A 20,398-nucleotide genomic window follows, 5' to 3' on the forward strand; every position below is an offset into this window, starting at 1 on the left:
TCTTTAAATGAACAATATGTGTTGTGGGCCCTGGTCTCTTTTTATTCACTGCCATGAAGGAAGCTACAGAAAAAACCTAGGGAGCCAAATCAAGAAAATAAATAATTTGATGATGTCACTGAGTCACAGGCTTGATGCTGTATTGACAAAGTGTGAGGCGGTGGTGGTGTAGTAAGATAACTGGGAGATACTTTTTAATTAGTTTTACGCTCCAAATGTGACCACAGGGTCAGTGGTTCGATCCCTGGTCCTGGCTATATGTCAAACAGCCCTTTCCCATCCCGTGCAGTGCTGTGCAGTGCCGGTACCAAGACCGGTACAAATTGGGGAGGGTTGCGTCAGAAAGGGCATCTGGCGTAAAAAAAATGTGCCAAATTCACATGAGGACAATGATCCGCTGTGGCGACACCGAACTCACGGGAAAAACCGAAAGGACAAAAAAAATAATAAAATGTGACAACAATGTCTAACATGATACGAACACAGATGCCCAAACAAGACACACCAGGCAAATAAGACATTTGCTGTTGTCCATGTCCAGTTTCACAAACGTGTTCCTTGTTAGTCAAACTTTTAGTAAAATAACATTCAAAAGAGAAACTGAGTACATAGTTTAATTGGCCTTAAATTAAATACGACATATGACTCACTATCATTTGTCTTTATACATTAATATGAGGAAACCCAGAAAGGGTTAACCCCATTGTAACTTAAGTTCACATACTACACATTGTTCTTTTGGCACATTTGATTTACTATTTGACCTCATTTTGAGATATCTGCACTCCAGTCTTCTGCACACAGACAACGTAGTGAGCTTTGAAGTGTCGTTACCGATGTTCACCACAAGATTCTTTGTTTTTTGGGGGTTGATTTGAGGATTTTGGGGAAAGGGGACAGGACATTCTGACTGTCCTACTGTCCCAGTAGCCTGGACATTTCTCCTGTTTCAAGAACAACACCAGCTATCGTTAGCCACATTAGCCCATTAGCATTAAAGGGCAGCTAATGTGGCTACATTCAACAAACTAAACTAGTGAACAAACAATAGAAAAAATGTCCAAATGGTTTCAACGCTTCTGGCTTCAAAGACTGAAGAGGGTCACACACATTGAGAATCAGTCCCTGTAGCTGCAGTAGCTGAATCCAACAGTGATGCAGCTTTTCCACCAAAAACTTCCAGAAACTCACTGTGTCTTTGAAATCCTGAGAGCTGCAGTGTAAAAAGACTTTAACAGGCAACAACAGAGAATGAGCTCTGCTGAGGTCCTAGAGATGCCAAGTCTACGGAGACTAAATCTGAACTTAAGAGGTCTTACAGACTTACACACTTCTCCCCTCTTTCTGTACTTTTCTTCCATTTTCTTCGTTACATAGTCTGATGGCAAAACACAAGACGTAAGTTGAATAAAATTAAACTTGAAACAAACTAAGGGACAAATTAGCATCCCAGTCTCCCAGCTTTTACCAGAACATCAGACCTAAATCTTAAGGAAACAAAACATTTATCACTATGCAAACCAGTCAAATCTGTGGGTTACTGTGCAGGATACTGTACTTCATACTGGAAGGAGATGGGTCACAGTGATTTTAAAAGATATATATCTGTGTTCCAAACAGAAGTGTGATGAACATACAGACATAAAAGGCTCATTAAATACTGGAGTATTTAAATACTGCACGTTGTAGATGGTCACTGAAATATGATGCTCTGCATTTCTTTCATCACCACGTAAAAAATTTCATTCTCACACTCAGTGCATTTAAAATTTTCAGATTATTTTGTCTTAGTGACTTACAAGTAAGTTTTTGTGGTTTGACCAAGGACACTTAAAGGAACCAGGGCTCAAACCACTGACCCTGTGGTTTGTAGACGACTGTTCTACCAGCTGAGTCACATTGATTAGACTTTCAGACTAACAGAAAAAGTTCTGCTTGAACTGAAATCCATGTTGCACATTGAATAATTTAACATGTATGTTTCAGTTTATGTCTGACAGCCCCTCACTCTGATTAACTGCTGGGGAAGTGAGGAACTGTACATTAACTGTTTTACCTCTCTGCTCTGTTTCTGCTCCTCTTTACTTCAGGTATGTTACATATCACGGCTGAACCTGGAGATACTGTCACTCTGCCATGTCAAGCTCCCAGAAACACCACTGTCCAAATTGTAGAGTGGATCAGACGTGACCTGGACAATCCTACAGTCTGTGTTTACCGAGACGGCAAGTGGGAAAACAGTGATCCTTCATTTAAGGACCGAGTGCAGTTGAATAATCATTGGGAGAAGAATGGAAATGTGTCTTTGACTCTGAAGAACGTGACGATTAGTGACACTGGAGCATACGAGTGTCATGTTAGACAGAGAGAATCAAAACGCAGAAAGAGAGATGTTCATTTGGATGATGGTGATCTTATCAAGCCCATCGTTTACCTGACAGTCAGCAACTCAGGTGAGTGTGAGTGTGTGTGTGTGTGTGTGTGTGTGTGTGTGTGTATCAAAGGTTTTTTTAAAACTTTAAGTCCAGACTGAAGAGTGAGTTGTTTGTATACTGCAGTAACTTGTATTGTACTGTAACTGTGTACTGCAGTAACTTGTATTGTACTGTAGTACATGTTGTCTTGTACAGTTAGTGACGCTGCTGGGATCCGATTCTCAGCTTCTCAGTCGGCAGAAGACGAGAAGTAATAAAGTTCATCGATATTTAAAGAGGATCTGCCGTTTTGTCTGTTTGGATTTTAAAGTCTGTTTCAGCTGAGTTCTCTGGCCCCTGCTACATCCTGACCAAACAGACCAGTTCTTTCAAATTTACTCGTGACAACATTAACTTTAGTCGTCCTCGTCCTCGTCCGTCTTTACCAAATTACGTGTTTGCAGACATTAATCGTAAATAATGAAGCAGTTGGACAATAGAAAAGAGCAGTGAGTGTCTCTGCTTGTCACTTCCCTTTTTTAAGAAAATGTTGAATGTGTATGTTTCTCTTTTGTCTTTGGGCCTTTGAGTAAACGCCCTATGAAGACATTCTGTTGGACTTGAAACATCAAATAAAATGATGAAGAATCCCACGTCTGTTTTCATGAGAAAGAAAATGGGCTGAGAACAAAAAATGAAGCTGCTGCACTAACAGTGTCCACTCTCAGCATTTGGACAGTGGACATCTTCAGCTCCTACAGAGCTCAGCCAGCTGTTTCTCTGCTACAGTCACATCAGCTTGTGTCCCTGTGGAAACTGTCTTAACAAACTAAAGTAGCTGTTCCTGTAAATTCATGTCAGTGCAGTGTTTGCTGTTTGTTTGATGTGTGTGGCACATTTAGGACTTTGATGGACAATTTGCTTAAGACCACAACAACAAATACACACAGGCTGTGTCCTCTCTCAGGGTGGTGTCAGTCTTCCAGAACAATCTACAAACAACAAAGTTATTTCTTTGTGCTTAGATTAACCCAAACTCACGTCTTTAACCCTTTCTGGGTTTCCTCATATTAATGTATAAAGACAAATAATAGTGTCATATGTCGTATTTAATTTAAGGCCAATTAAACTATGTACTCAGTTTCTCTTTTGAATGTTATTTTACTAAAAGTTTGACTAACAAGGAACACGTTTGTGAAACTGGACATGGACAACAGCAAATGTCTTATTTGCCTGGTGTGTCTTGTTTGGGCATCTGTGTTCGTATCATGTTAGACATTGTTGTCACATTTTATTATTTTTTTTGTCCTTTCGGTTTTTCCCGTGAGTTCGGTGTCGCCACAGCGGATCATTGTCCTCATGTGAATTTGGCACATTTTTTTTACGCCGGATGCCCTTTCTGACGCAACCCTCCCCAATTTGTACCGGTCTTGGTACCGGCACTGCACAGCACTGCACGGGATGGGAAAGGGCTGTTCGACATATAGCCAGGACCAGGGATCGAACCACTGACCCTGTGGTCACATTTGGAGCGTAAAACCAATTAAAAAGTATCTCCCAGTTATCTTACTACACCACCACCGCCTCACACTTTGTCAATACAGCATCAAGCCTGTGACTCAGTGACATCATCAAATTATTTCTTTCCTTGATTTGGCTTCTGTTTTTTCTGTAGCTTCCTTCATGTGAGGGCAGTGAATAAAAAGAGACCAGGGCCCCAACACATATTGTTCATTTAACCCCATTGTAACTTAAGTTCACATACTACACATTGTTCTTTTGGCACATTTGATTTACTATTTGACCTCATTTTGAGATATCTGCACTCCAGTCTTCTGCACACAGACAACGTAGTGAGCTTTGAAGTGTCGTTACCGATGTTCACCACAAGATTCTTTGTTTTTTGGGGGTTCATTTGAGGATTTTGGGGAAAGGGGACAGGACATTCTGGCTGTCCTACTGTCCCACTAGCCTGGACATTTCTCCTGTTTCAAGAACAACACAAGCTAGCGTTAGCCACATTAGCCCATTAGCATTAAAGGGCAGCTAATGTGGCTACATTCAACAAACTAAACTAGTGAACAAACAATAGAAAAAATGTCCAAATGGTTTCAACGCTTCTGGCTTCAAAGACTGAAGAGGGTCACACACATTGAGAATCAGTCCCTGTAGCTGCAGTAGCTGAATCCAACAGTGATGCAGCTTTTCCACCAAAAACTTCCAGAAACTCACTGTGTCTTTGAAATCCTGAGAGCTGCAGTGTAAAAAGACTTTAACAGGCAACAACAGAGAATGAGCTCTGCTGAGGTCCTAGAGATGCCAAGTCTACGGAGACTAAATCTGAACTTAAGAGGTCTTACAGACTTACACACTTCTCCCCTCTTTCTGTACTTTTCTTCCATTTTCTTCGTTACATAGTCTGATGGCAAAACACAAGACGTAAGTTGAATAAAATTAAACTTGAAACAAACTAAGGGACAAATTAGCATCCCAGTCTCCCAGCTTTTACCAGAACATCAGACCTAAATCTTAAGGAAACAAAACATTTATCACTATGCAAACCAGTCAAATCTGTGGGTTACTGTGCAGGATACTGTACTTCATACTGGAAGGAGATGGGTCACAGTGATTTTAAAAGATATATATCTGTGTTCCAAACAGAAGTGTGATGAACATACAGACATAAAAGGCTCATTAAATACTGGAGTATTTAAATACTGCACGTTGTAGATGGTCACTGAAATATGATGCTCTGCATTTCTTTCATCACCACGTAAAAAATTTCATTCTCACACTCAGTGCATTTAAAATTTTCAGATTATTTTGTCTTAGTGACTTACAAGTAAGTTTTTGTGGTTTGACCAAGGACACTTAAAGGAACCAGGGCTCAAACCACTGACCCTGTGGTTTGTAGACGACTGTTCTACCAGCTGAGTCACATTGATTAGACTTTCAGACTAACAGAAAAAGTTCTGCTTGAACTGAAATCCATGTTGCACATTGAATAATTTAACATGTATGTTTCAGTTTATGTCTGACAGCCCCTCACTCTGATTAACTGCTGGGGAAGTGAGGAACTGTACATTAACTGTTTTACCTCTCTGCTCTGTTTCTGCTCCTCTTTACTTCAGGTATGTTACATATCACGGCTGAACCTGGAGATACTGTCACTCTGCCATGTCAAGCTCCCAGAAACACCACTGTCCAAGTTGTAGAGTGGATCAGACGTGACCTGGACAATCCTACAGTCTGTTTTTACCGAGACGGCAAGTGGGAAATCAATGATCCTTCATTTAAGGACCGAGTGCAGTTGAATAATCATTGGGAGAAGAATGGAAATGTGTCTTTGATTCTGAAGAATGTGACGATTAGTGACACTGGAGCATACGAGTGTCGTGTTATACAGAGAGAATCAAAACGCAGAAAGAGAGATGTTCATTTGGATGATGGTGATCTTATCAAGCCCATCATTTACCTGACAGTCGGCAACTCAGGTGAGTGTGTGTGTGTGTGTGTGTGTGTGTCTGTTTGTGTGTTGCTATGAGTGACGGGATCAAAGTGCAGTACACTGTAAAAAATAAAACTACATAAAAATACAGTCAAAAGTCTGGCAAATAGGCCTATAGGTAATGAGCTTACAACAAAGAAAAGACAACATTTATTTCTACCATTTAAAAGTAATATACATCTTTAGTAAAAACATAATTAATGCTAACTGTAATAAATTATTGTTTTTTGTTTGTTGAAAACTAAAGTAAAATATCCAAAAGTACAATCATTGGCTGAAATGTTCCTAACCTGTATTTTTGTGGATATACAATTCACAATCAGACCCTGAATGGTAAATTTATTAACATACATTATATGAATGCACTACAACATGGCTTAAGCAAAAAGTTCAATTTTACAGTTGCAACAGAGAATAAAGGCAACACAAAGCAAATCGATCACAGCTGCAGTCCAAGCAACAGGATGAGGCAAATGGATGTTTTGGCTCTGCTCCGAAATAAGAGAAAGTAGGACATAAGTTACAATGTCAGAAAGTAAATGCAAGTAAACACAGATGTTATCACACTGGACAGAGTTGGGATCCTATACAAATAGTGACTTTGACACAAACAGCAGGTTCTGGAGGTGGACTGGGGGAGAAGCCTGCCGTTCAGACGATGGCCTGTGTGTTGAAGCACCAGATAACTTGCTTCTTTGTACGGAGCTGCCTCCCAGGCTCCATACAAATAATAATTACAATTAATCCATTTACTACATTGATCTTTACTAAGTAAGATTGGCAAGAATTTCATTCACTTCATTTGGGATTTCTGACAACACAGGCTCAAAATTAGACACATGAGATCAGAACTACACATGCACACGTTCAGATGATTCATTCTCTGGTGCTGAAATGTCCTAAATGTCTTTTATTTTGGCAAGTCCTCTAACTTCCTGTTAGCGATCTGTTAGTGGTCTTTTCTGTGTAGATAATGACGATGTGTTTGACAGCACTCACTGAATCGACCAACACAATAGGTTCAGCTCAGCTACTGAAGGGACACAATAACTGGTGCAGAGGAACCGACTACAAGGTGGTGTAGACTGTAACAAGGTAGAAGAAAAGGGTTCAGTGTGTAGCTTTGGAGGCACACGGTTTCTTGCCAAGGTTTGCGAGTTCAGCCATACTTTGAGAAACTTGTTTGATGAAACTGTCAGTGAACGTGCTTGTGAGATTACTGTACAATTGGACCGTTAATGGCTGATCTCTTTCAGATTATAACGTTGACACAAGATGTCGTCCACCTGTGTGCTTCTTGTTTGTTTGTCCTTTCAGCTTATCCCATTAGTTCAGGGTCGCCACAATGGATCATTGTCCGCATGTTGATTTGGCACAGTTTTTAAGCTGGATCAGAGGGGGATGGGCTGTTAGGGGTTCAGTGTCTTCTCCAGAGACACTTCAACATATAAACTGCTTCTACCTCTGCTCTTATACATCACCCTATGTTCCTGCCTCTTCTGAAAGAAAGTGTTCACTACAGCCATTTCCATCCTCTTTGCAAAGTCTACCACCATCTGTCCTTCTGTGTTCCTGTCCTGAAGACCAAACCTGCCCATCACATTCTCATCACCTCTGTTCCCTTCACATGTTCATTGAAATCTGCACCAATCACCACTCTCTCACCTCTGGTGATGCTCTGCATCACTTCATCTAACTCACTACAGAATTTCTCCTTCTCTTCTGACTCTGTTCTCTTCTAACCACTAACAACATTGAACATCACGCCTTCAATTTCCAGGTTCAGACTCATCAACCTGTCTGATACTCTTTTCACCTATGGAACATTCCTCACAAACTCCTCTTTCAGTATAACTCCTACTCCATTTCTCTCCCTATCTGACCCATGGTAAGATAGGGTGGACAACTTGAGCCCTGCTCCTAAGCTTCTAGTCTTGCTACCTTTCCACCTGGTCTCCTGGACACACAGTAAGTCCACCTTCCTTCTCTGCATCATGTCAACCAACTCTGTATACTTCCCTGTCATAGTCCCAACATTCAAAGTCCCTACTGTCAGTCGTACATTCTTAGCTTTCCTCTTCTCCATAGATGTTGTTCTTTATGCCCTTAGGACTGTTTGTATGGAACCTTCCCTGGAAGCATGTGAAAGTTTTTTGTAAATAAGGTGAATGATGTGAGAGCTCTCATTTCACCACCTGCTTCTGACCCATCAGTGTCTGTGTTGTTCCCAGTAACTTTTTACCAGTTTGAGTTGTGACTTTGTCTTTTTTATATGAGACTGTTAGACATCTGAAGCCCTCAGATTCCCCCACTGATGCGGTTCCATCACAGTTTTTAAAGAGCACTACTCTGGGGCCTTCTGTTCTTGGTGTTATTAACAGCAGCCTTGCCTCTGGTGTCATTTTTAAACTTACATTTTTTCCAGAAATGTTGACAGTAATGTACGTGTCCAATTGAAGGACTTTTTAGAGGAAAACAGCATTCTTGAGGTTTTTCAGTCTTGCTTTAAATCACTTCACAGTACTAAATCAGCACTGCTGAAGGTTTGTAATGACATCCTCTTAGCTACAGATGCTGGGGACTCTGTGGTCTTGGTGCTACTGGATCTTACTAATGCCATTGACACAGTAGATCATAGCATTTTGATTTCTCATTTAAAGCAATGGATAGGCATCCGTGGCACTGCTCTGGAGTGGTTTAGTGTTTTATGGGGTTCCGCAGGGCTCAATTCTTGGGCCTCTGCTTTTTTCCCTCTATCTGCTCCCCCTTGGCTCCATTCTTAGAAAGCATAACTGTCCTTTCCACTGTTATGCAGATGACACTACTGTCACAAATTTGTTAAGGTGGACAGTGGTTTTAGCTTTGACGAGCAGGTTAGTGCATTGGTGAAATCCAGCCTCTTTCATTTAAGACAATTGGCAAAGTTAAATCATAATTGTCAAAAAAGCACTTTGAGACAGTGATCCAAGCTCCAAGTCACAACTCAGCTAGATTACTGTATCTCACTTGTCCCTGTCCTGTCTTCAGCTGGTACAAAATGCAGCTGCACGTTTGTTAAGTGGAACACGGAAGCTAAAGCACATCACCCCGGTTTTAGCATCGCTGCACTGGCTGCCTGTCCATCTTAGAGTTCATTTTAAAATTCTTTTATTTATTTATTTCTTAAATGGTCTTGCTCCGCCCCACCTCTCTGAGTTGAAAGTGTCAAAGTGTCCTTAAGCAAGACACTGAACTCCAACTTAGTTGTTCCTGGTGAGGGTTGTCCCCAATGGTGTATGAGTGTGTGTTTGTGATTGGGAGTGTGAATCGGTGAATAAGAAGCAGTGTAAAGTGCTTTGAGTACCAATAGGTAGAAAAACCCTATAAGTGCAGATTTATATTTTTGTCATATAAAGATAGCATGTATAGCATTGCATGTAAATTTTCATCTTTTCTTTACAGTGTACACTGTGTTGTTGCTTTCGGGCCGAGCGGGAGTGCAGGGAATAGCTGAGTTGGAGTAGTCCCTCACACTACACGTATTCTTAACTGGGCCCTGGACGGCCAATTCTAAACTTATAAAGCCACTTCTCTTCTACCTGAACATCCCTATGACTGTGCTATAGAGGTTTTACTTAGTACCATGCCGTCACGTGGCAGTGATTCAGTGACTGACTCACTGCCTCTCATCATGTCCCGCAGTGAGTTAGTTTTCTGACCAGGTGTGTTTGTTGTTCTTGCTTCTATGTCTCAACTCCAGCTAATCCAGACTCGTCTATGTTGAGAATCATCCTCCACCTGGTGGTGTTCTGTCCATACTTCATCTCCACTCTCCTCATGGTGTCTTTATGTCCATGCAGAGCTACAGGTAACACTCTGAATCAATCACCAACACTCTGATATCAGTCTGCAGACCTGCCAGCTGCTCTGAGAAGCTTTGAGCTAAATAATACTATGACCCTTTACCAACATTAGCTGATGAATAGTGAACACACTGTAAACCACAGGCTGATGGGAACATTATTAACTCTGCATGTATTTGATTAGAGAACCAAAATAGTGGACATTTTATTTTGACCATCATCATGTGATCAATAAATTGTTAGAATAATTCTGAATCCCAATCAAACAAACTATGTCCAAATTACCATATATTTGAAAATTAAACAAATTATAATAAAAATGTCCCTTTTCTCTTCAGAGAGGAACCCGTCTGCTTTCATGATGACATCTCCAACCAGGGAGGATGATGAGGGACTAGACACACAATATGATTATGTTATGACTGATGATATGACTGAGCATCATTTCTAAGATGAAATTAATACTGATTTCTTTGTGTTACACTTTTCTCTTTTTTGTAAACTTATTTTGTGTAATATGCTAAGTTTAGATTTCACCCATCACCCACCAACTTCTCCTTTAACAGGATCAGAATCAGTGCATTACATCACTACTTTGTTACTCAGCTCAGCTGTTTCTGAAGTGTCTATAAACTACACATCCTCCAAATCCACATGTCACATCTTTTGTGTTAAAACATATAGAAACTGGAGTCAAGATGCAGCCACAGTTTAGAGGGTTTTATTGATCAGCAACATTTAGCTTAGCATTAGCCTTGATGACTCTACTCAAGTGTTCACACATCCTCCAGCTCTAAACAAAACCAGGTGGCACCTGAATGTAGCCAGTTGTGAAAAGAAACTAAAGCACAATACAGTAAAACTTTAATGTCCCCATTACAACATTTAGTCCAGTACTCTAGGGAGCAGAGAAGTGATGGATTGTTACTGACATTAGTAACTTGTAGAGAAAATTCAAAACCTGATTTCTGGGTGGTCACAGCTAAAATGTCCCCAGTTCACATCCACTGGGCAGCAGGCAACTTTCTGCATTAATGGTTATGTATCCCTAAATATATAAATGTTTTCTTCAAATCTGTCATATTAAATCATAAACTGTAAGCTTTAATACAATAGCATCAGTTTTATAGTTAGGCTTTAATTATGAGATGTCACACTTCTAATCGCTGGCACATTCTCTCTGTTCACTTAGGAGAGTTAGTGTGGATTTAGACATTAAAATAAAAGATTAAAAATGCCTCAAAAATTTGTGCTCTATGTAATTGTAATGTAATTGTCCCTGAATGTAACATTAGCTGACAGCCTCCATACAGCATTAACATTGTTAATCAAAGTGAAATTAAAGACACAACTGGACAGAATTAAATTTATTGGGTGAGTTTTCCTTTATTTACCTTTGTAAAGCATTTGACAGTTAAAATGGCGCCATCTGCTGCCAAATAATTAATATTACATGTGAATAAGTGAAATAAATGATGAAACAGTCACAACACCAGCTGTTTTTATGATGCATTATTTGTATTTTGTTTAATAAACTCTGTATTATAAAATGAGATCACTAAATTTAAATAAACTCTGAAAGAACAGAATGAGAAGTAGATCTGATGTTCAAAACCAGCAGGACACTTTTCTAATAGTACTGTGACTTGATGAAGCTTCATTTTTGGAGGTAACACATGGTGAAGAGAGACTTTTAAACATCTGGTTGCTATATTTCTGCTTCAAAAGCTCGATTCTGGCTTTAATTGTCTGCTTCAAACATAACATAATTACCTACTGTGGATGTTCTGTAACACTCATGCTGATAAAAAGTCCAGTAACGTCTCTGGTTTCCTTCAGAGATCCAAAGAAAACTGTCAAGAACTGACCTGGAGTTAACTGTAGTTAGCATTAGCTTTAGCTTTTAGTCGGCACCAGCACGTCAGTAGAAGGTGGAGAAAGCATCTCTCAGGTGGAATTAAAGAGTTACAACTTCAAATTGTTGGATTATCCAAAAGTAACTGATTTGTTAAAGAACATGTTCTGTTTTGTTCTGTTTTGTTGTATATATCTGTATGTTATTAGCAGCAAAAAAGATGGATAATTAAAATATGAATATATATATAAAATATGTTACCATGTTACTAACTTCTGTGACCTTTTAAAGAGGTCAGACACCACAGGGCACAGTTTGATAGAAAGGAAGCACATTTATGAAATTATGATTCACCTTAAATCCCTCGTTCACTGTTGCAATAAACTTTATGTGACTGTTTATGTGAAGACAATATATTCAAGCATTTCTCTAGTTGCTGATATTTGTAAATGTAAAAATCCCACAGTCATTGACAGATTATGAGATAATGAGACTTCTGTCCTGTGGTCAGACAAACTGTAAGAGACCCATCAGCACTACAACAACACTCTGTGTGTCTTTGATGTTTTGCATGAAAAGTTTGGTCCAGCTGTGATCTGTCTGTAATTACTCTGTGGATCACATCTGTATTTAGAGTTTCTCTTTTCTAAGTGCTGATCCTGTAATTTACTGCTGTTTTTGAGGATTATCACTAGATGGTGCTGTTGCTTTGCTAACAAGTTTAAAAATACAACTAGTGTGTGAGTGTGAATGGGTGAATAAGAAGCAACTGTAAAGTACTTTGAGTACTGATGAGGTAAAGCAGCATTATACAAGTGCAGACAGTTCACCGTTTTACCATTAACTCTAGTAGAAATGATTCATGTAATTCAGCAAGTCCATATATGGGGCAGCTGGTCAAAGGTGGGGGATCTAGCTGGTCTTCAGTGAAAGCATCAGGCTCCAGCTAGAGACCAACGACGAAGGCTGGGCACTTTGAGATGGGCGATCGAAGGCCGGCGGCCACAGCTGAAGTCCTCCTCGCACCGGGATCGAGCTCTGTTAGGAGGCAGTCGTCTGGGGCGAGAGCCCTCCGGGGACCGGGCTGGGGGTCTGTCAGGAGGCCAGAAACAGGGCCCGGACCAGAACAGGAGAAGTGTCAGCCGACCCAGAGACAGGAACAGGAGCAGAACCAGGACAGATGTTGACCGACCCAGGAGCCAAAGCACTTGGGTGTTGACCAAGGCAGGGGTGAGTTCTGGCAGGTTGTCGGTGGTCTCAGGGACAGGAGACTGAACCGGCGAAACATTGGCCAGCTCCGAGCAAGGCAAACAGTTCTGGACAGAAGGGGGTTGAGCTTGATTCACCCCCCTCCTGAAAGTGTTCAACCTTGCTAGTAAGGTGGGCACCCCAAGCAGGTTTAACAGCTAGGATCTGGAGCTGACTATTTCCTCCAGCTGGTGTGCTACAGAACTGTGAGCCTCGGGATCCCTGGAGGTTGCTATGGTCTCTTGGAGTTTGACTAGTAGCTGGTGGATTACCGGGTATTGCTCTTGCTTATGTAAGTCTGGCCCAGGGGTTAACTGGTAAGTCATTTCTGGGGTGGTATTAGAGAGAGGTTCCTGGCTGGGAGGTCTGCCGGAGCTGGTGCGATGGGACCTCTGATGTCTGGTTGACCGTCTCCTACGAGCCGGTGTGTCAACTGTCTGTGGCTCAGGAGTTGATTGGTCAGACGGATTCAGGTCAGGGTTATGCAGAATGTTGACTGGTCCAGGAACAGTTTGTGTGGTGGCTGTGGCTTGACAGCTGGAGTCTCCAGGAGCCAAAAGGGAACAAGTGTGAGAGACTGGGGACAAGCAGGGCTGTGGTTGATTCAGGGGTAGTGTCAGGGGCAAAAGCAGCATCAGCCGACCCAGAAACAAGCTCAGGAACAGGGACAGAGTACACGTCGGTGACGTGACTAGGAGCTGGTAGTAATGTGGATGGTGTGACCTCAAGGGTGTTGTGCCAGGGAACTGAGGTAGGGACTAACTGAGGTGTTTCTGAGACAAGCGATTTTGGTCTGAGGTTTGATTCTCCTTCTGAGACCCTTAAAATAATACTGGTCTATTTAGTGCTTTGCGAGACAATGGTCAGGGCTCTCCAGAAAAAAGCACCGATTATCTGTCTGCTCTCTGTACTGAATCCAAAACTCAACTAATTCACAGGGTTTCATGATGTCTCCCTCTCACACATCCCGGAGTCTGATACTTTGGCCACATCCTACTATCATGGTTTAGTATTAAGGTGAACCCAAGTGAAGAGACAGTGAAAGGGAGTAAACTAAAAAAACAGTTAGTTAAAAAGAATCTCTAAAATGAACAAGATCGCTCCTTAACGGAGGATACAAAGTAAAATACGACAGATAACCGAACACTCTGAGCTACATGGAAACTAGGATAATAAATCTAGACCAAAATGAACACTAGAGAAAAGATTAAGGAAACAAAATGCAACAGACCGAACATAGACAAGCAGAGGTACCCAATAAACCTAAATGAACACTCGGAAAAATAACTAGGGAAGGGTAAAGCTAGAGGAAAGGACTAGGAACAGGAAGTGGGAAAGAGGGGCTACAAAATAAAGGTCCAGGGCAGGAAAGGGAACCAAGGGCCAGATCATGACAAGGACACCACAGTATTCATTCTTTGTACTGTTATCTCTTTATAGGAGACAGGATTAAAACTTTGAGTCGACCTCAGAAGGGGAATTCAGAGTCAGAAATACTGGACAGGGAATTATCCACTTGTCCTGTGTGACTCAGTATTATGGTCCCAGAATGCAGCTGTGTTTCTGAGCTTCACTTTAAAGTTACATCATGATTTTATGGAGCAATTTCAGTAAAATATGATTAAACATCATCTTACTTTATATAATGAAGATAAACTCTTCAAGCACAGAGACACTGTTCTGCAGCTTGTTCTATAAAGACATTAAGGCTGTGGTTTAGTTTTTGTAGTTATTTATTTTCATCTTTACAAAAACAGAAGCATCAAACTATCAGCGACAATCAAAGAGGAACAAGCTCCAATTTTCTATATGATGACTTTGTGAAACTCACAAAATCACGTGAGAAAAACAACAAATGAGAGCAAAGTTTGCTGATTGTTCCAGATCAGTGCTGCAGCAACAAGTGTCATTAAAATAGAAATAACAGTCAATGATCATATCAACAGCAAAGTAGATACATTTTGATATTGCTACAAAACTATTGGTTGAATCGTCATGTAATGTTTAAATGAATGTTTGAAACAAGTAAATGAAATAAAAAGTAAAATGACATCAAATAAGGAAAAAGTCTTTCAACCTTTAGCTTTGTTTTTTCTCCATGTTGCTGTAAATGACTTTCCAGTAATTTGCTGATTAAAAACACAAAATATGAAAATAAAGAAGCTCTGAAGACCAGTTAGAGCAGGACGCAGTAGTTGGACCAGTTTAAAGATGTGAAGGTCGATTCAGTGAGTAGAGAAGCTCTGAACCCAGCTTTCTACATTCATAATGAACATTAGAGTAAGACAGAAATCACATGGCTGATTCAATAAGAATGAAGATCCTAGAATTCCAGGCCGAGTGTCAGTGCAACATGTTCAGATATTGGAAAACAGGATGTTGGTTATAATGACAGTGAAACAATTGTTATTGATTCTTAGTCCAAAACTAAACCACCAGGATGTGATTAAAGAGCTTTAACTTTCTTCAGAAACTCTACAATATATGGACCATAGCCTGCTCAGGGCCCCATGGCCAAATGTGTGTGTGTGCAGAGAAACAGTGAGCAAACAGAGGGTGTGTTACCAACTTATCTGCTTTGAAGTTTTTTCTTTCTACATATCAACAGGTTTTCACAGTTTTTTTCTTGTTAACACTTCTGCTGTCAATGACAGAAACCAAAGAAGTGGATGTTGTTCATTAGAAAAAAGAAACTGGACGACCACAAAACTTCTCAGTTCTATTAATATAAGTTGCCACATTTCATATATGCAGTCATCAGCACAACACACTGTACTGAGAAAACTCAGCATTTTACTGAGAACATCACTGCTGCTGTTTTTCACTCAGAGTTAACAAACGTACAATTGTATCAGCTTTATTTAAAGCCTCAGATGAGAGTTAACAGTCAAGGATTCTTCAGTTTATCCATCTTAAAATGGTGTTTTTATGCAAAAGTCTGATATAGTTTTATTGTTTCTGGACAGTTTTATTTTGTCTTTATGTCTTTCATAAACCATGTGAAGCATCTGTTAGTGGACAGAACTCACACAGTCTTTGCACTGAAGCTCTGAGAGTCTGTGGCCTCATCACTCTGTGTGTTTAGCTGTTGCTCAGAGAGTTGATGCTGAAAATGCTTATTTAAACCATGTTCATATCCAGACTTTGTGCCACATGTTTCTTTATACAACAACATCTGATTTCACAAAGATTCACATCACAAACACACATTACCTGTATTCTGTAGGATTCACTGCTGTTGTTGATGTGATAATTTGATGTCACTGTCTGTGAAGTCGACGGCTACATCAGCTGGAATGAAACAGAATAAACGGTAAAAAAATTTTCTGTAACTTTGTAGTTTGTATATGTAAAATAAACATCACATCATAAGAAACATGTGATCAGAATAAACTGAACAACTGTAGAATCTCTGGAAATATGAACATGATAAACCAGATTTCAAAGCATCAAAATCCAGATATTTGTCTCACCTTCAGATTTCTTTTCACGTTGTCGTCTCACCAGTAGAACCGAAAACACCAGAAACAGAACCAGAACACAGACACGTGCAACAGACAACAACACATATTGAAGAGTAGAGGAAAGAAATTCTGAAGAGGGAGGAGAAGAGGAGGGAGGAGAAGAGGAGGTGGTTGAAGGGCCAGGTGTTGTTGCAGGTTTCTCTAAAATGAAACAAAATAAATATTGTTAAAAAAGCTTGAATTAAAAAGTAATAAAACATTTACTCATTTACTACTTAGTGGAGTTTATTCTTCCTTTTACTTCTCTCCAGCATATTTCTAAAAGTAATGTTTGTTTCTTTGTAACCATTAAAAAGTTGTCACATTATAAATGATCACTGCAGAAACCTGATGAACACAAGATCAGCTGAAGACCTGTTTTTACTCTCCTGACCTGTGACGTAGATCCAGCTGGGTGGAGACTCTCCATGACTGCTGATGTGACAATTGTAGAGGCCTTCATCAGACTTGGTAACATGGTGGATGGTCATGTGACCTGTAGGCTCAGTCCTGATGAGGGAGCCATCTTTATAGAAATCAGCTGGGAGCTTGGAGGGAGGCCTCTTTGTTTGACAGTGCAGAGAGACATCATGTCCCTCCCTCACAGGGAGGACAGGACTCTGCAGGATCACTGCTCCACCTCAACACAGAGACAAACTACATCATTTCATCCATTTCCACACAGCTTCATCAACACTAACTCCACAGTCTGATCTTACCAGAGACAACAGTGATGGTGATGCTGTTACTGGTTGATCCCTCTCTGGACTCACACCAGTAAACTCCACTGTCCTCTATGAACATGTAACTGATGATACATGAAGAACCAGCTTGTCTTCCCCAGTCAGTTTCACACTGAGTCCTCTGTTGTCTGGTTGTGTTCCTCCTCAGTGTCCATCCAGCAGAGCTGTCGTCCTCACAGATCAGAGACACAGATTCTCCTTTGAAAAACTGAGATCTGCTGGGACTCACAGTCAGACGAGCTGTGAGGGTTAAAATCAAACACTGCTGATCATTTTTTCACATCCTACAACAGAAAACCTGACACAGCTTCTGGTGTCACAGCTTGTATGAAGTATTTAAGTGAACAGCTGCTATTTTATTCTTTGAAGTACAGAGTAGAAAACTGCAATGATGGTTTCTGTTACTGAGTCACTGAACAGTGTAAAACAGGATTTTCTCTCTAAAACTTCTCTGAAGCTGTCAACATACAAAGATCATCAACATCTAAAGACTTAATGTTTTTAATCAACCCTTTTAACTGTTCGGTCCTTTATGAATTCAATATTTAAATTGTGATAGAAGAAGTTTACTGACCCTGGTTTGTTGAGCAGCACTGCAGTAAAGAAACAACTAAAGAGAAAGAAAAGCTGAGGTTAGTGTGAGTTTAACATACAGTTAGTTCTCGCGTCTGCTCTGGTTTCTTTCTGAACCAAGCTGCAGAGGTTCCTCGCTCATCATTCACTCAGTAAACCCTGTGTTTCTGTTAAGTCCCTGAATCCAGTCATTACTTACCTCCTCTCTTCTCTATGTCTCCAGCATGAACCCATTCATCCTGCTCACTCGCCTGCTTCTCCATTATTTCCCTTATTTTCAATGAACTGCCTTTCAACTCAGTCGCTGCCTGTGTTGTTTCCACTGACACTGACAACTTTATCAGTTGGAATCATGTTTTCTTTATTTACTAAATTCTGTGTCTTTGATGAAGCCACTTTTCTATCTGTCACTGAACAAATATTATGTATTGATCTTCTTACAAAGCAGTAGCTTTGCTCAGATAAAGAGAAAGTAAGTCTTTTTAAATAGTTTTGCAAATTAATTAAAAATAAAAAGCATTATCTCATTTACAAAAGTATTCAGAGCCTTTGCTGGAGCACAGTAAACTATACTCAGATAATAGGTGAAACAGCAAAGAAACTCTTATTAAGAAACTTATATATTATTCATTTATTGTTTATTTACTACATGATTCTTTTTAGTTTGGCAGGAGCCTTAATGTCTTCAGATAAGTTTTATTAGCTCTGACCCAGTCAACAGTCCCACTCTTTCCCTGTACAGCAAACAGTGAATTATTTTAAATTCACCACTATAAATAATATAACATTTCATGTTAGACATGTAAATGTATTTCTCATTTCATTTTGAGGACATTGAAAAGTAGAATGAACAACATAAAATCAGTAAAATGTCAGCTCTCCATCAACAGCACAGACTGTAAGACCCCAGAGGTTAAAACAGATGCTACTTACAGAACAGACATTGTAGAAATGTTTCCTCCATCGTCCAGTTCAGCGACTGGTGATCGGCCTGTTTCGTAGAGAACAAGTTAAGCCTGCCCTCTTCCTCTAAGTGTGCGAGTGGTTTCCTCAGCAATAGTTATAAATAGAGCAGTTTACTTTAGGTTCGTTGTGGGTAATGATACAAGTAAAGAAACAAATATGACAGTAAAAACCCTAAAATAGCTAAAACACCTAAATCACCTTGGATTTATTTGGCTGCTTTGCTTTGAAAGGTTTGTCTAAAAATATGTGAAATTTATATGAGTCAGACTCTGGCTACATAACTTATCTTAATGTGGGGAGCTGCTGTCACAGTACTGGCAGCAGCGCAGAGATATTAACAAGCAAATGATTTTGAGTAAAGCTCAGACTTTTAACCAATCAGAGAACATCAAACCCTGTGCATTAATTTGTGGCACACAAACATACCTTCGTTTTTTTCTATGAGACACCACAAGCTTTGACACTGTGAGTGCATTGGTTTAAAATATCATGCTACAGCTTGGTTCCAAAAAGCTGCATATTGTAGCTTTAATATTGAGGAATTTGGTCACCATTTTAATTGCGCCCAATTACACCTGGATGGTGGAGGCAGCCCCTAACATTTTCAAAGTTAAAGGTAACTCCACATTATTTAAACAGTAGAAGTCTAGAAACCTATTTTCTGTGGGAGCTTTCAGCAGGACATGTGTCTTGGGGATCCCCTGGCTGCAAAATGGTGCAGTGGATTCTCGTTTTCTCAGTGTCTACTTCTACTGCAGTTAGTGCCAGTAAATACAGCTCAGGGAAGCTTTTGGAGCTTAACAACAACTGCTGGACTATTTCCCCAAAGCTCAGAGCAGCACTTGACAGATTGCAGCTTTTAATAATAGCTGTATGGAAGTTGCACTGAATCAGAGGCAAAAGGAAGCAATTTCTTAGGAGACTGAAGAGAAGCAAATGAGCTTTAACAACACCACATCATATTCCATCATCCCCAACACAGGTTCCCCTCAGGACTGGTCACTCAGTCGAAGCTCGCCATGAACAAAATCTTGTGAATTTTGCAGACAACACAGTAATGGTGTTCCTCATCACAGCTAGTAATGAGACAGCTTACAGACAGGAAGTGGACAATCTGAGAAGGTGGTGCAGAGATCACAACCTTATGCTTATTATAAAAAAACAAAACAAAGAGATGGTTGTAGACGGCAGATTGAGCATCTCCCCTCCCACTTTCCTTGTCAATAGGTAACCCGTTGCATAACTGCACAGATAATAGTGAGGAAAACCGACCCAGTAAGACACATCACACAAGTGTACGTTTTAAAAGAGAAATTTCTAATAAGAATGTGTTGTAAGGAGTTAAGTAGATGAGGGGACAATCAGCCGGGATACAAATGTTATTCCGTGTGATAAGTGAGGATGTCTCAGGCACTGGGGGCAGAGAGAGCAGGTAAGATTAATAGCAGCACAGTGATCAGAGAAATCTTACTTGAAAGGGAGGAATGAAGATGGGGAGACAGGTCAGGAATGTGGTACTTCTGGCCTCTATTGGTAACTATGGGTAGTGGTAGGGAAGGAGCCAGGCAAGATGACTGGTCAAACCATGTTACTAACCTCTGTGACACTTTAAAAATGTCAGAGACCTTTGACACCACAGGGCACTAAGGTGGCAGAAAGGAGGCACCTTTGGGAGATTAAGATATATATTAATATACATATTTTCTAAATCCACGTCACATCTTTTGTATTAAACATGTAGAAACT

At 40.2% G+C, this 20,398-nt stretch overlaps 2 protein-coding genes across 9 annotated transcripts in view; one reads left to right on the plus strand and one right to left on the minus strand.

Annotated features, from left to right (window-relative positions):
• The window catches only part of LOC137137902 (immunoglobulin superfamily member 3-like), a 221,794-nt gene that overhangs the window by 2,999 nt on the left and 198,397 nt on the right, over positions 1 to 20,398 (plus strand). For all 5 annotated transcript variants that reach the window (XM_067524699.1, XM_067524700.1, XM_067524698.1 and 2 more), the window contains 2 exons: positions 2,091 to 2,453; positions 5,546 to 5,908. In XM_067524699.1, coding sequence (XP_067380800.1) covers positions 2,091 to 2,453; positions 5,546 to 5,908 — 726 coding nt within the window. The remainder of the gene's footprint in view (positions 1 to 2,090; positions 2,454 to 5,545; positions 5,909 to 20,398) is intronic.
• LOC137137934 (Fc receptor-like protein 5) lies at positions 14,969 to 18,924 on the minus strand. Of its 4 annotated transcripts, none has more exons than XM_067524776.1 (7): positions 18,620 to 18,924; positions 17,688 to 17,723; positions 17,090 to 17,353; positions 16,765 to 17,010; positions 16,341 to 16,532; positions 16,081 to 16,158; positions 14,969 to 15,110 (listed from the first exon to the last, which is right to left on the minus strand). In XM_067524776.1, the coding sequence occupies exons 1-6, from the start codon at positions 18,648 to 18,650 to the stop codon at positions 16,097 to 16,099; spliced, it is 831 nt and encodes a 276-aa protein (XP_067380877.1). In that variant the 5' UTR covers positions 18,651 to 18,924; the 3' UTR covers positions 14,969 to 15,110; positions 16,081 to 16,096. The 4 variants fall into 4 exon arrangements, with proteins under 4 accessions (XP_067380877.1, XP_067380878.1, XP_067380876.1 ...); XM_067524777.1 differs by having other exon boundaries at positions 14,969 to 15,124; XM_067524775.1 differs by having other exon boundaries at positions 14,969 to 16,158; positions 18,620 to 18,923.

The sequence above is a fragment of the Channa argus genome, chromosome 12 (genome assembly GCF_033026475.1).
Source record: "Channa argus isolate prfri chromosome 12, Channa argus male v1.0, whole genome shotgun sequence".
Classification (NCBI taxonomy): domain Eukaryota; kingdom Metazoa; phylum Chordata; class Actinopteri; order Anabantiformes; family Channidae; genus Channa; species Channa argus.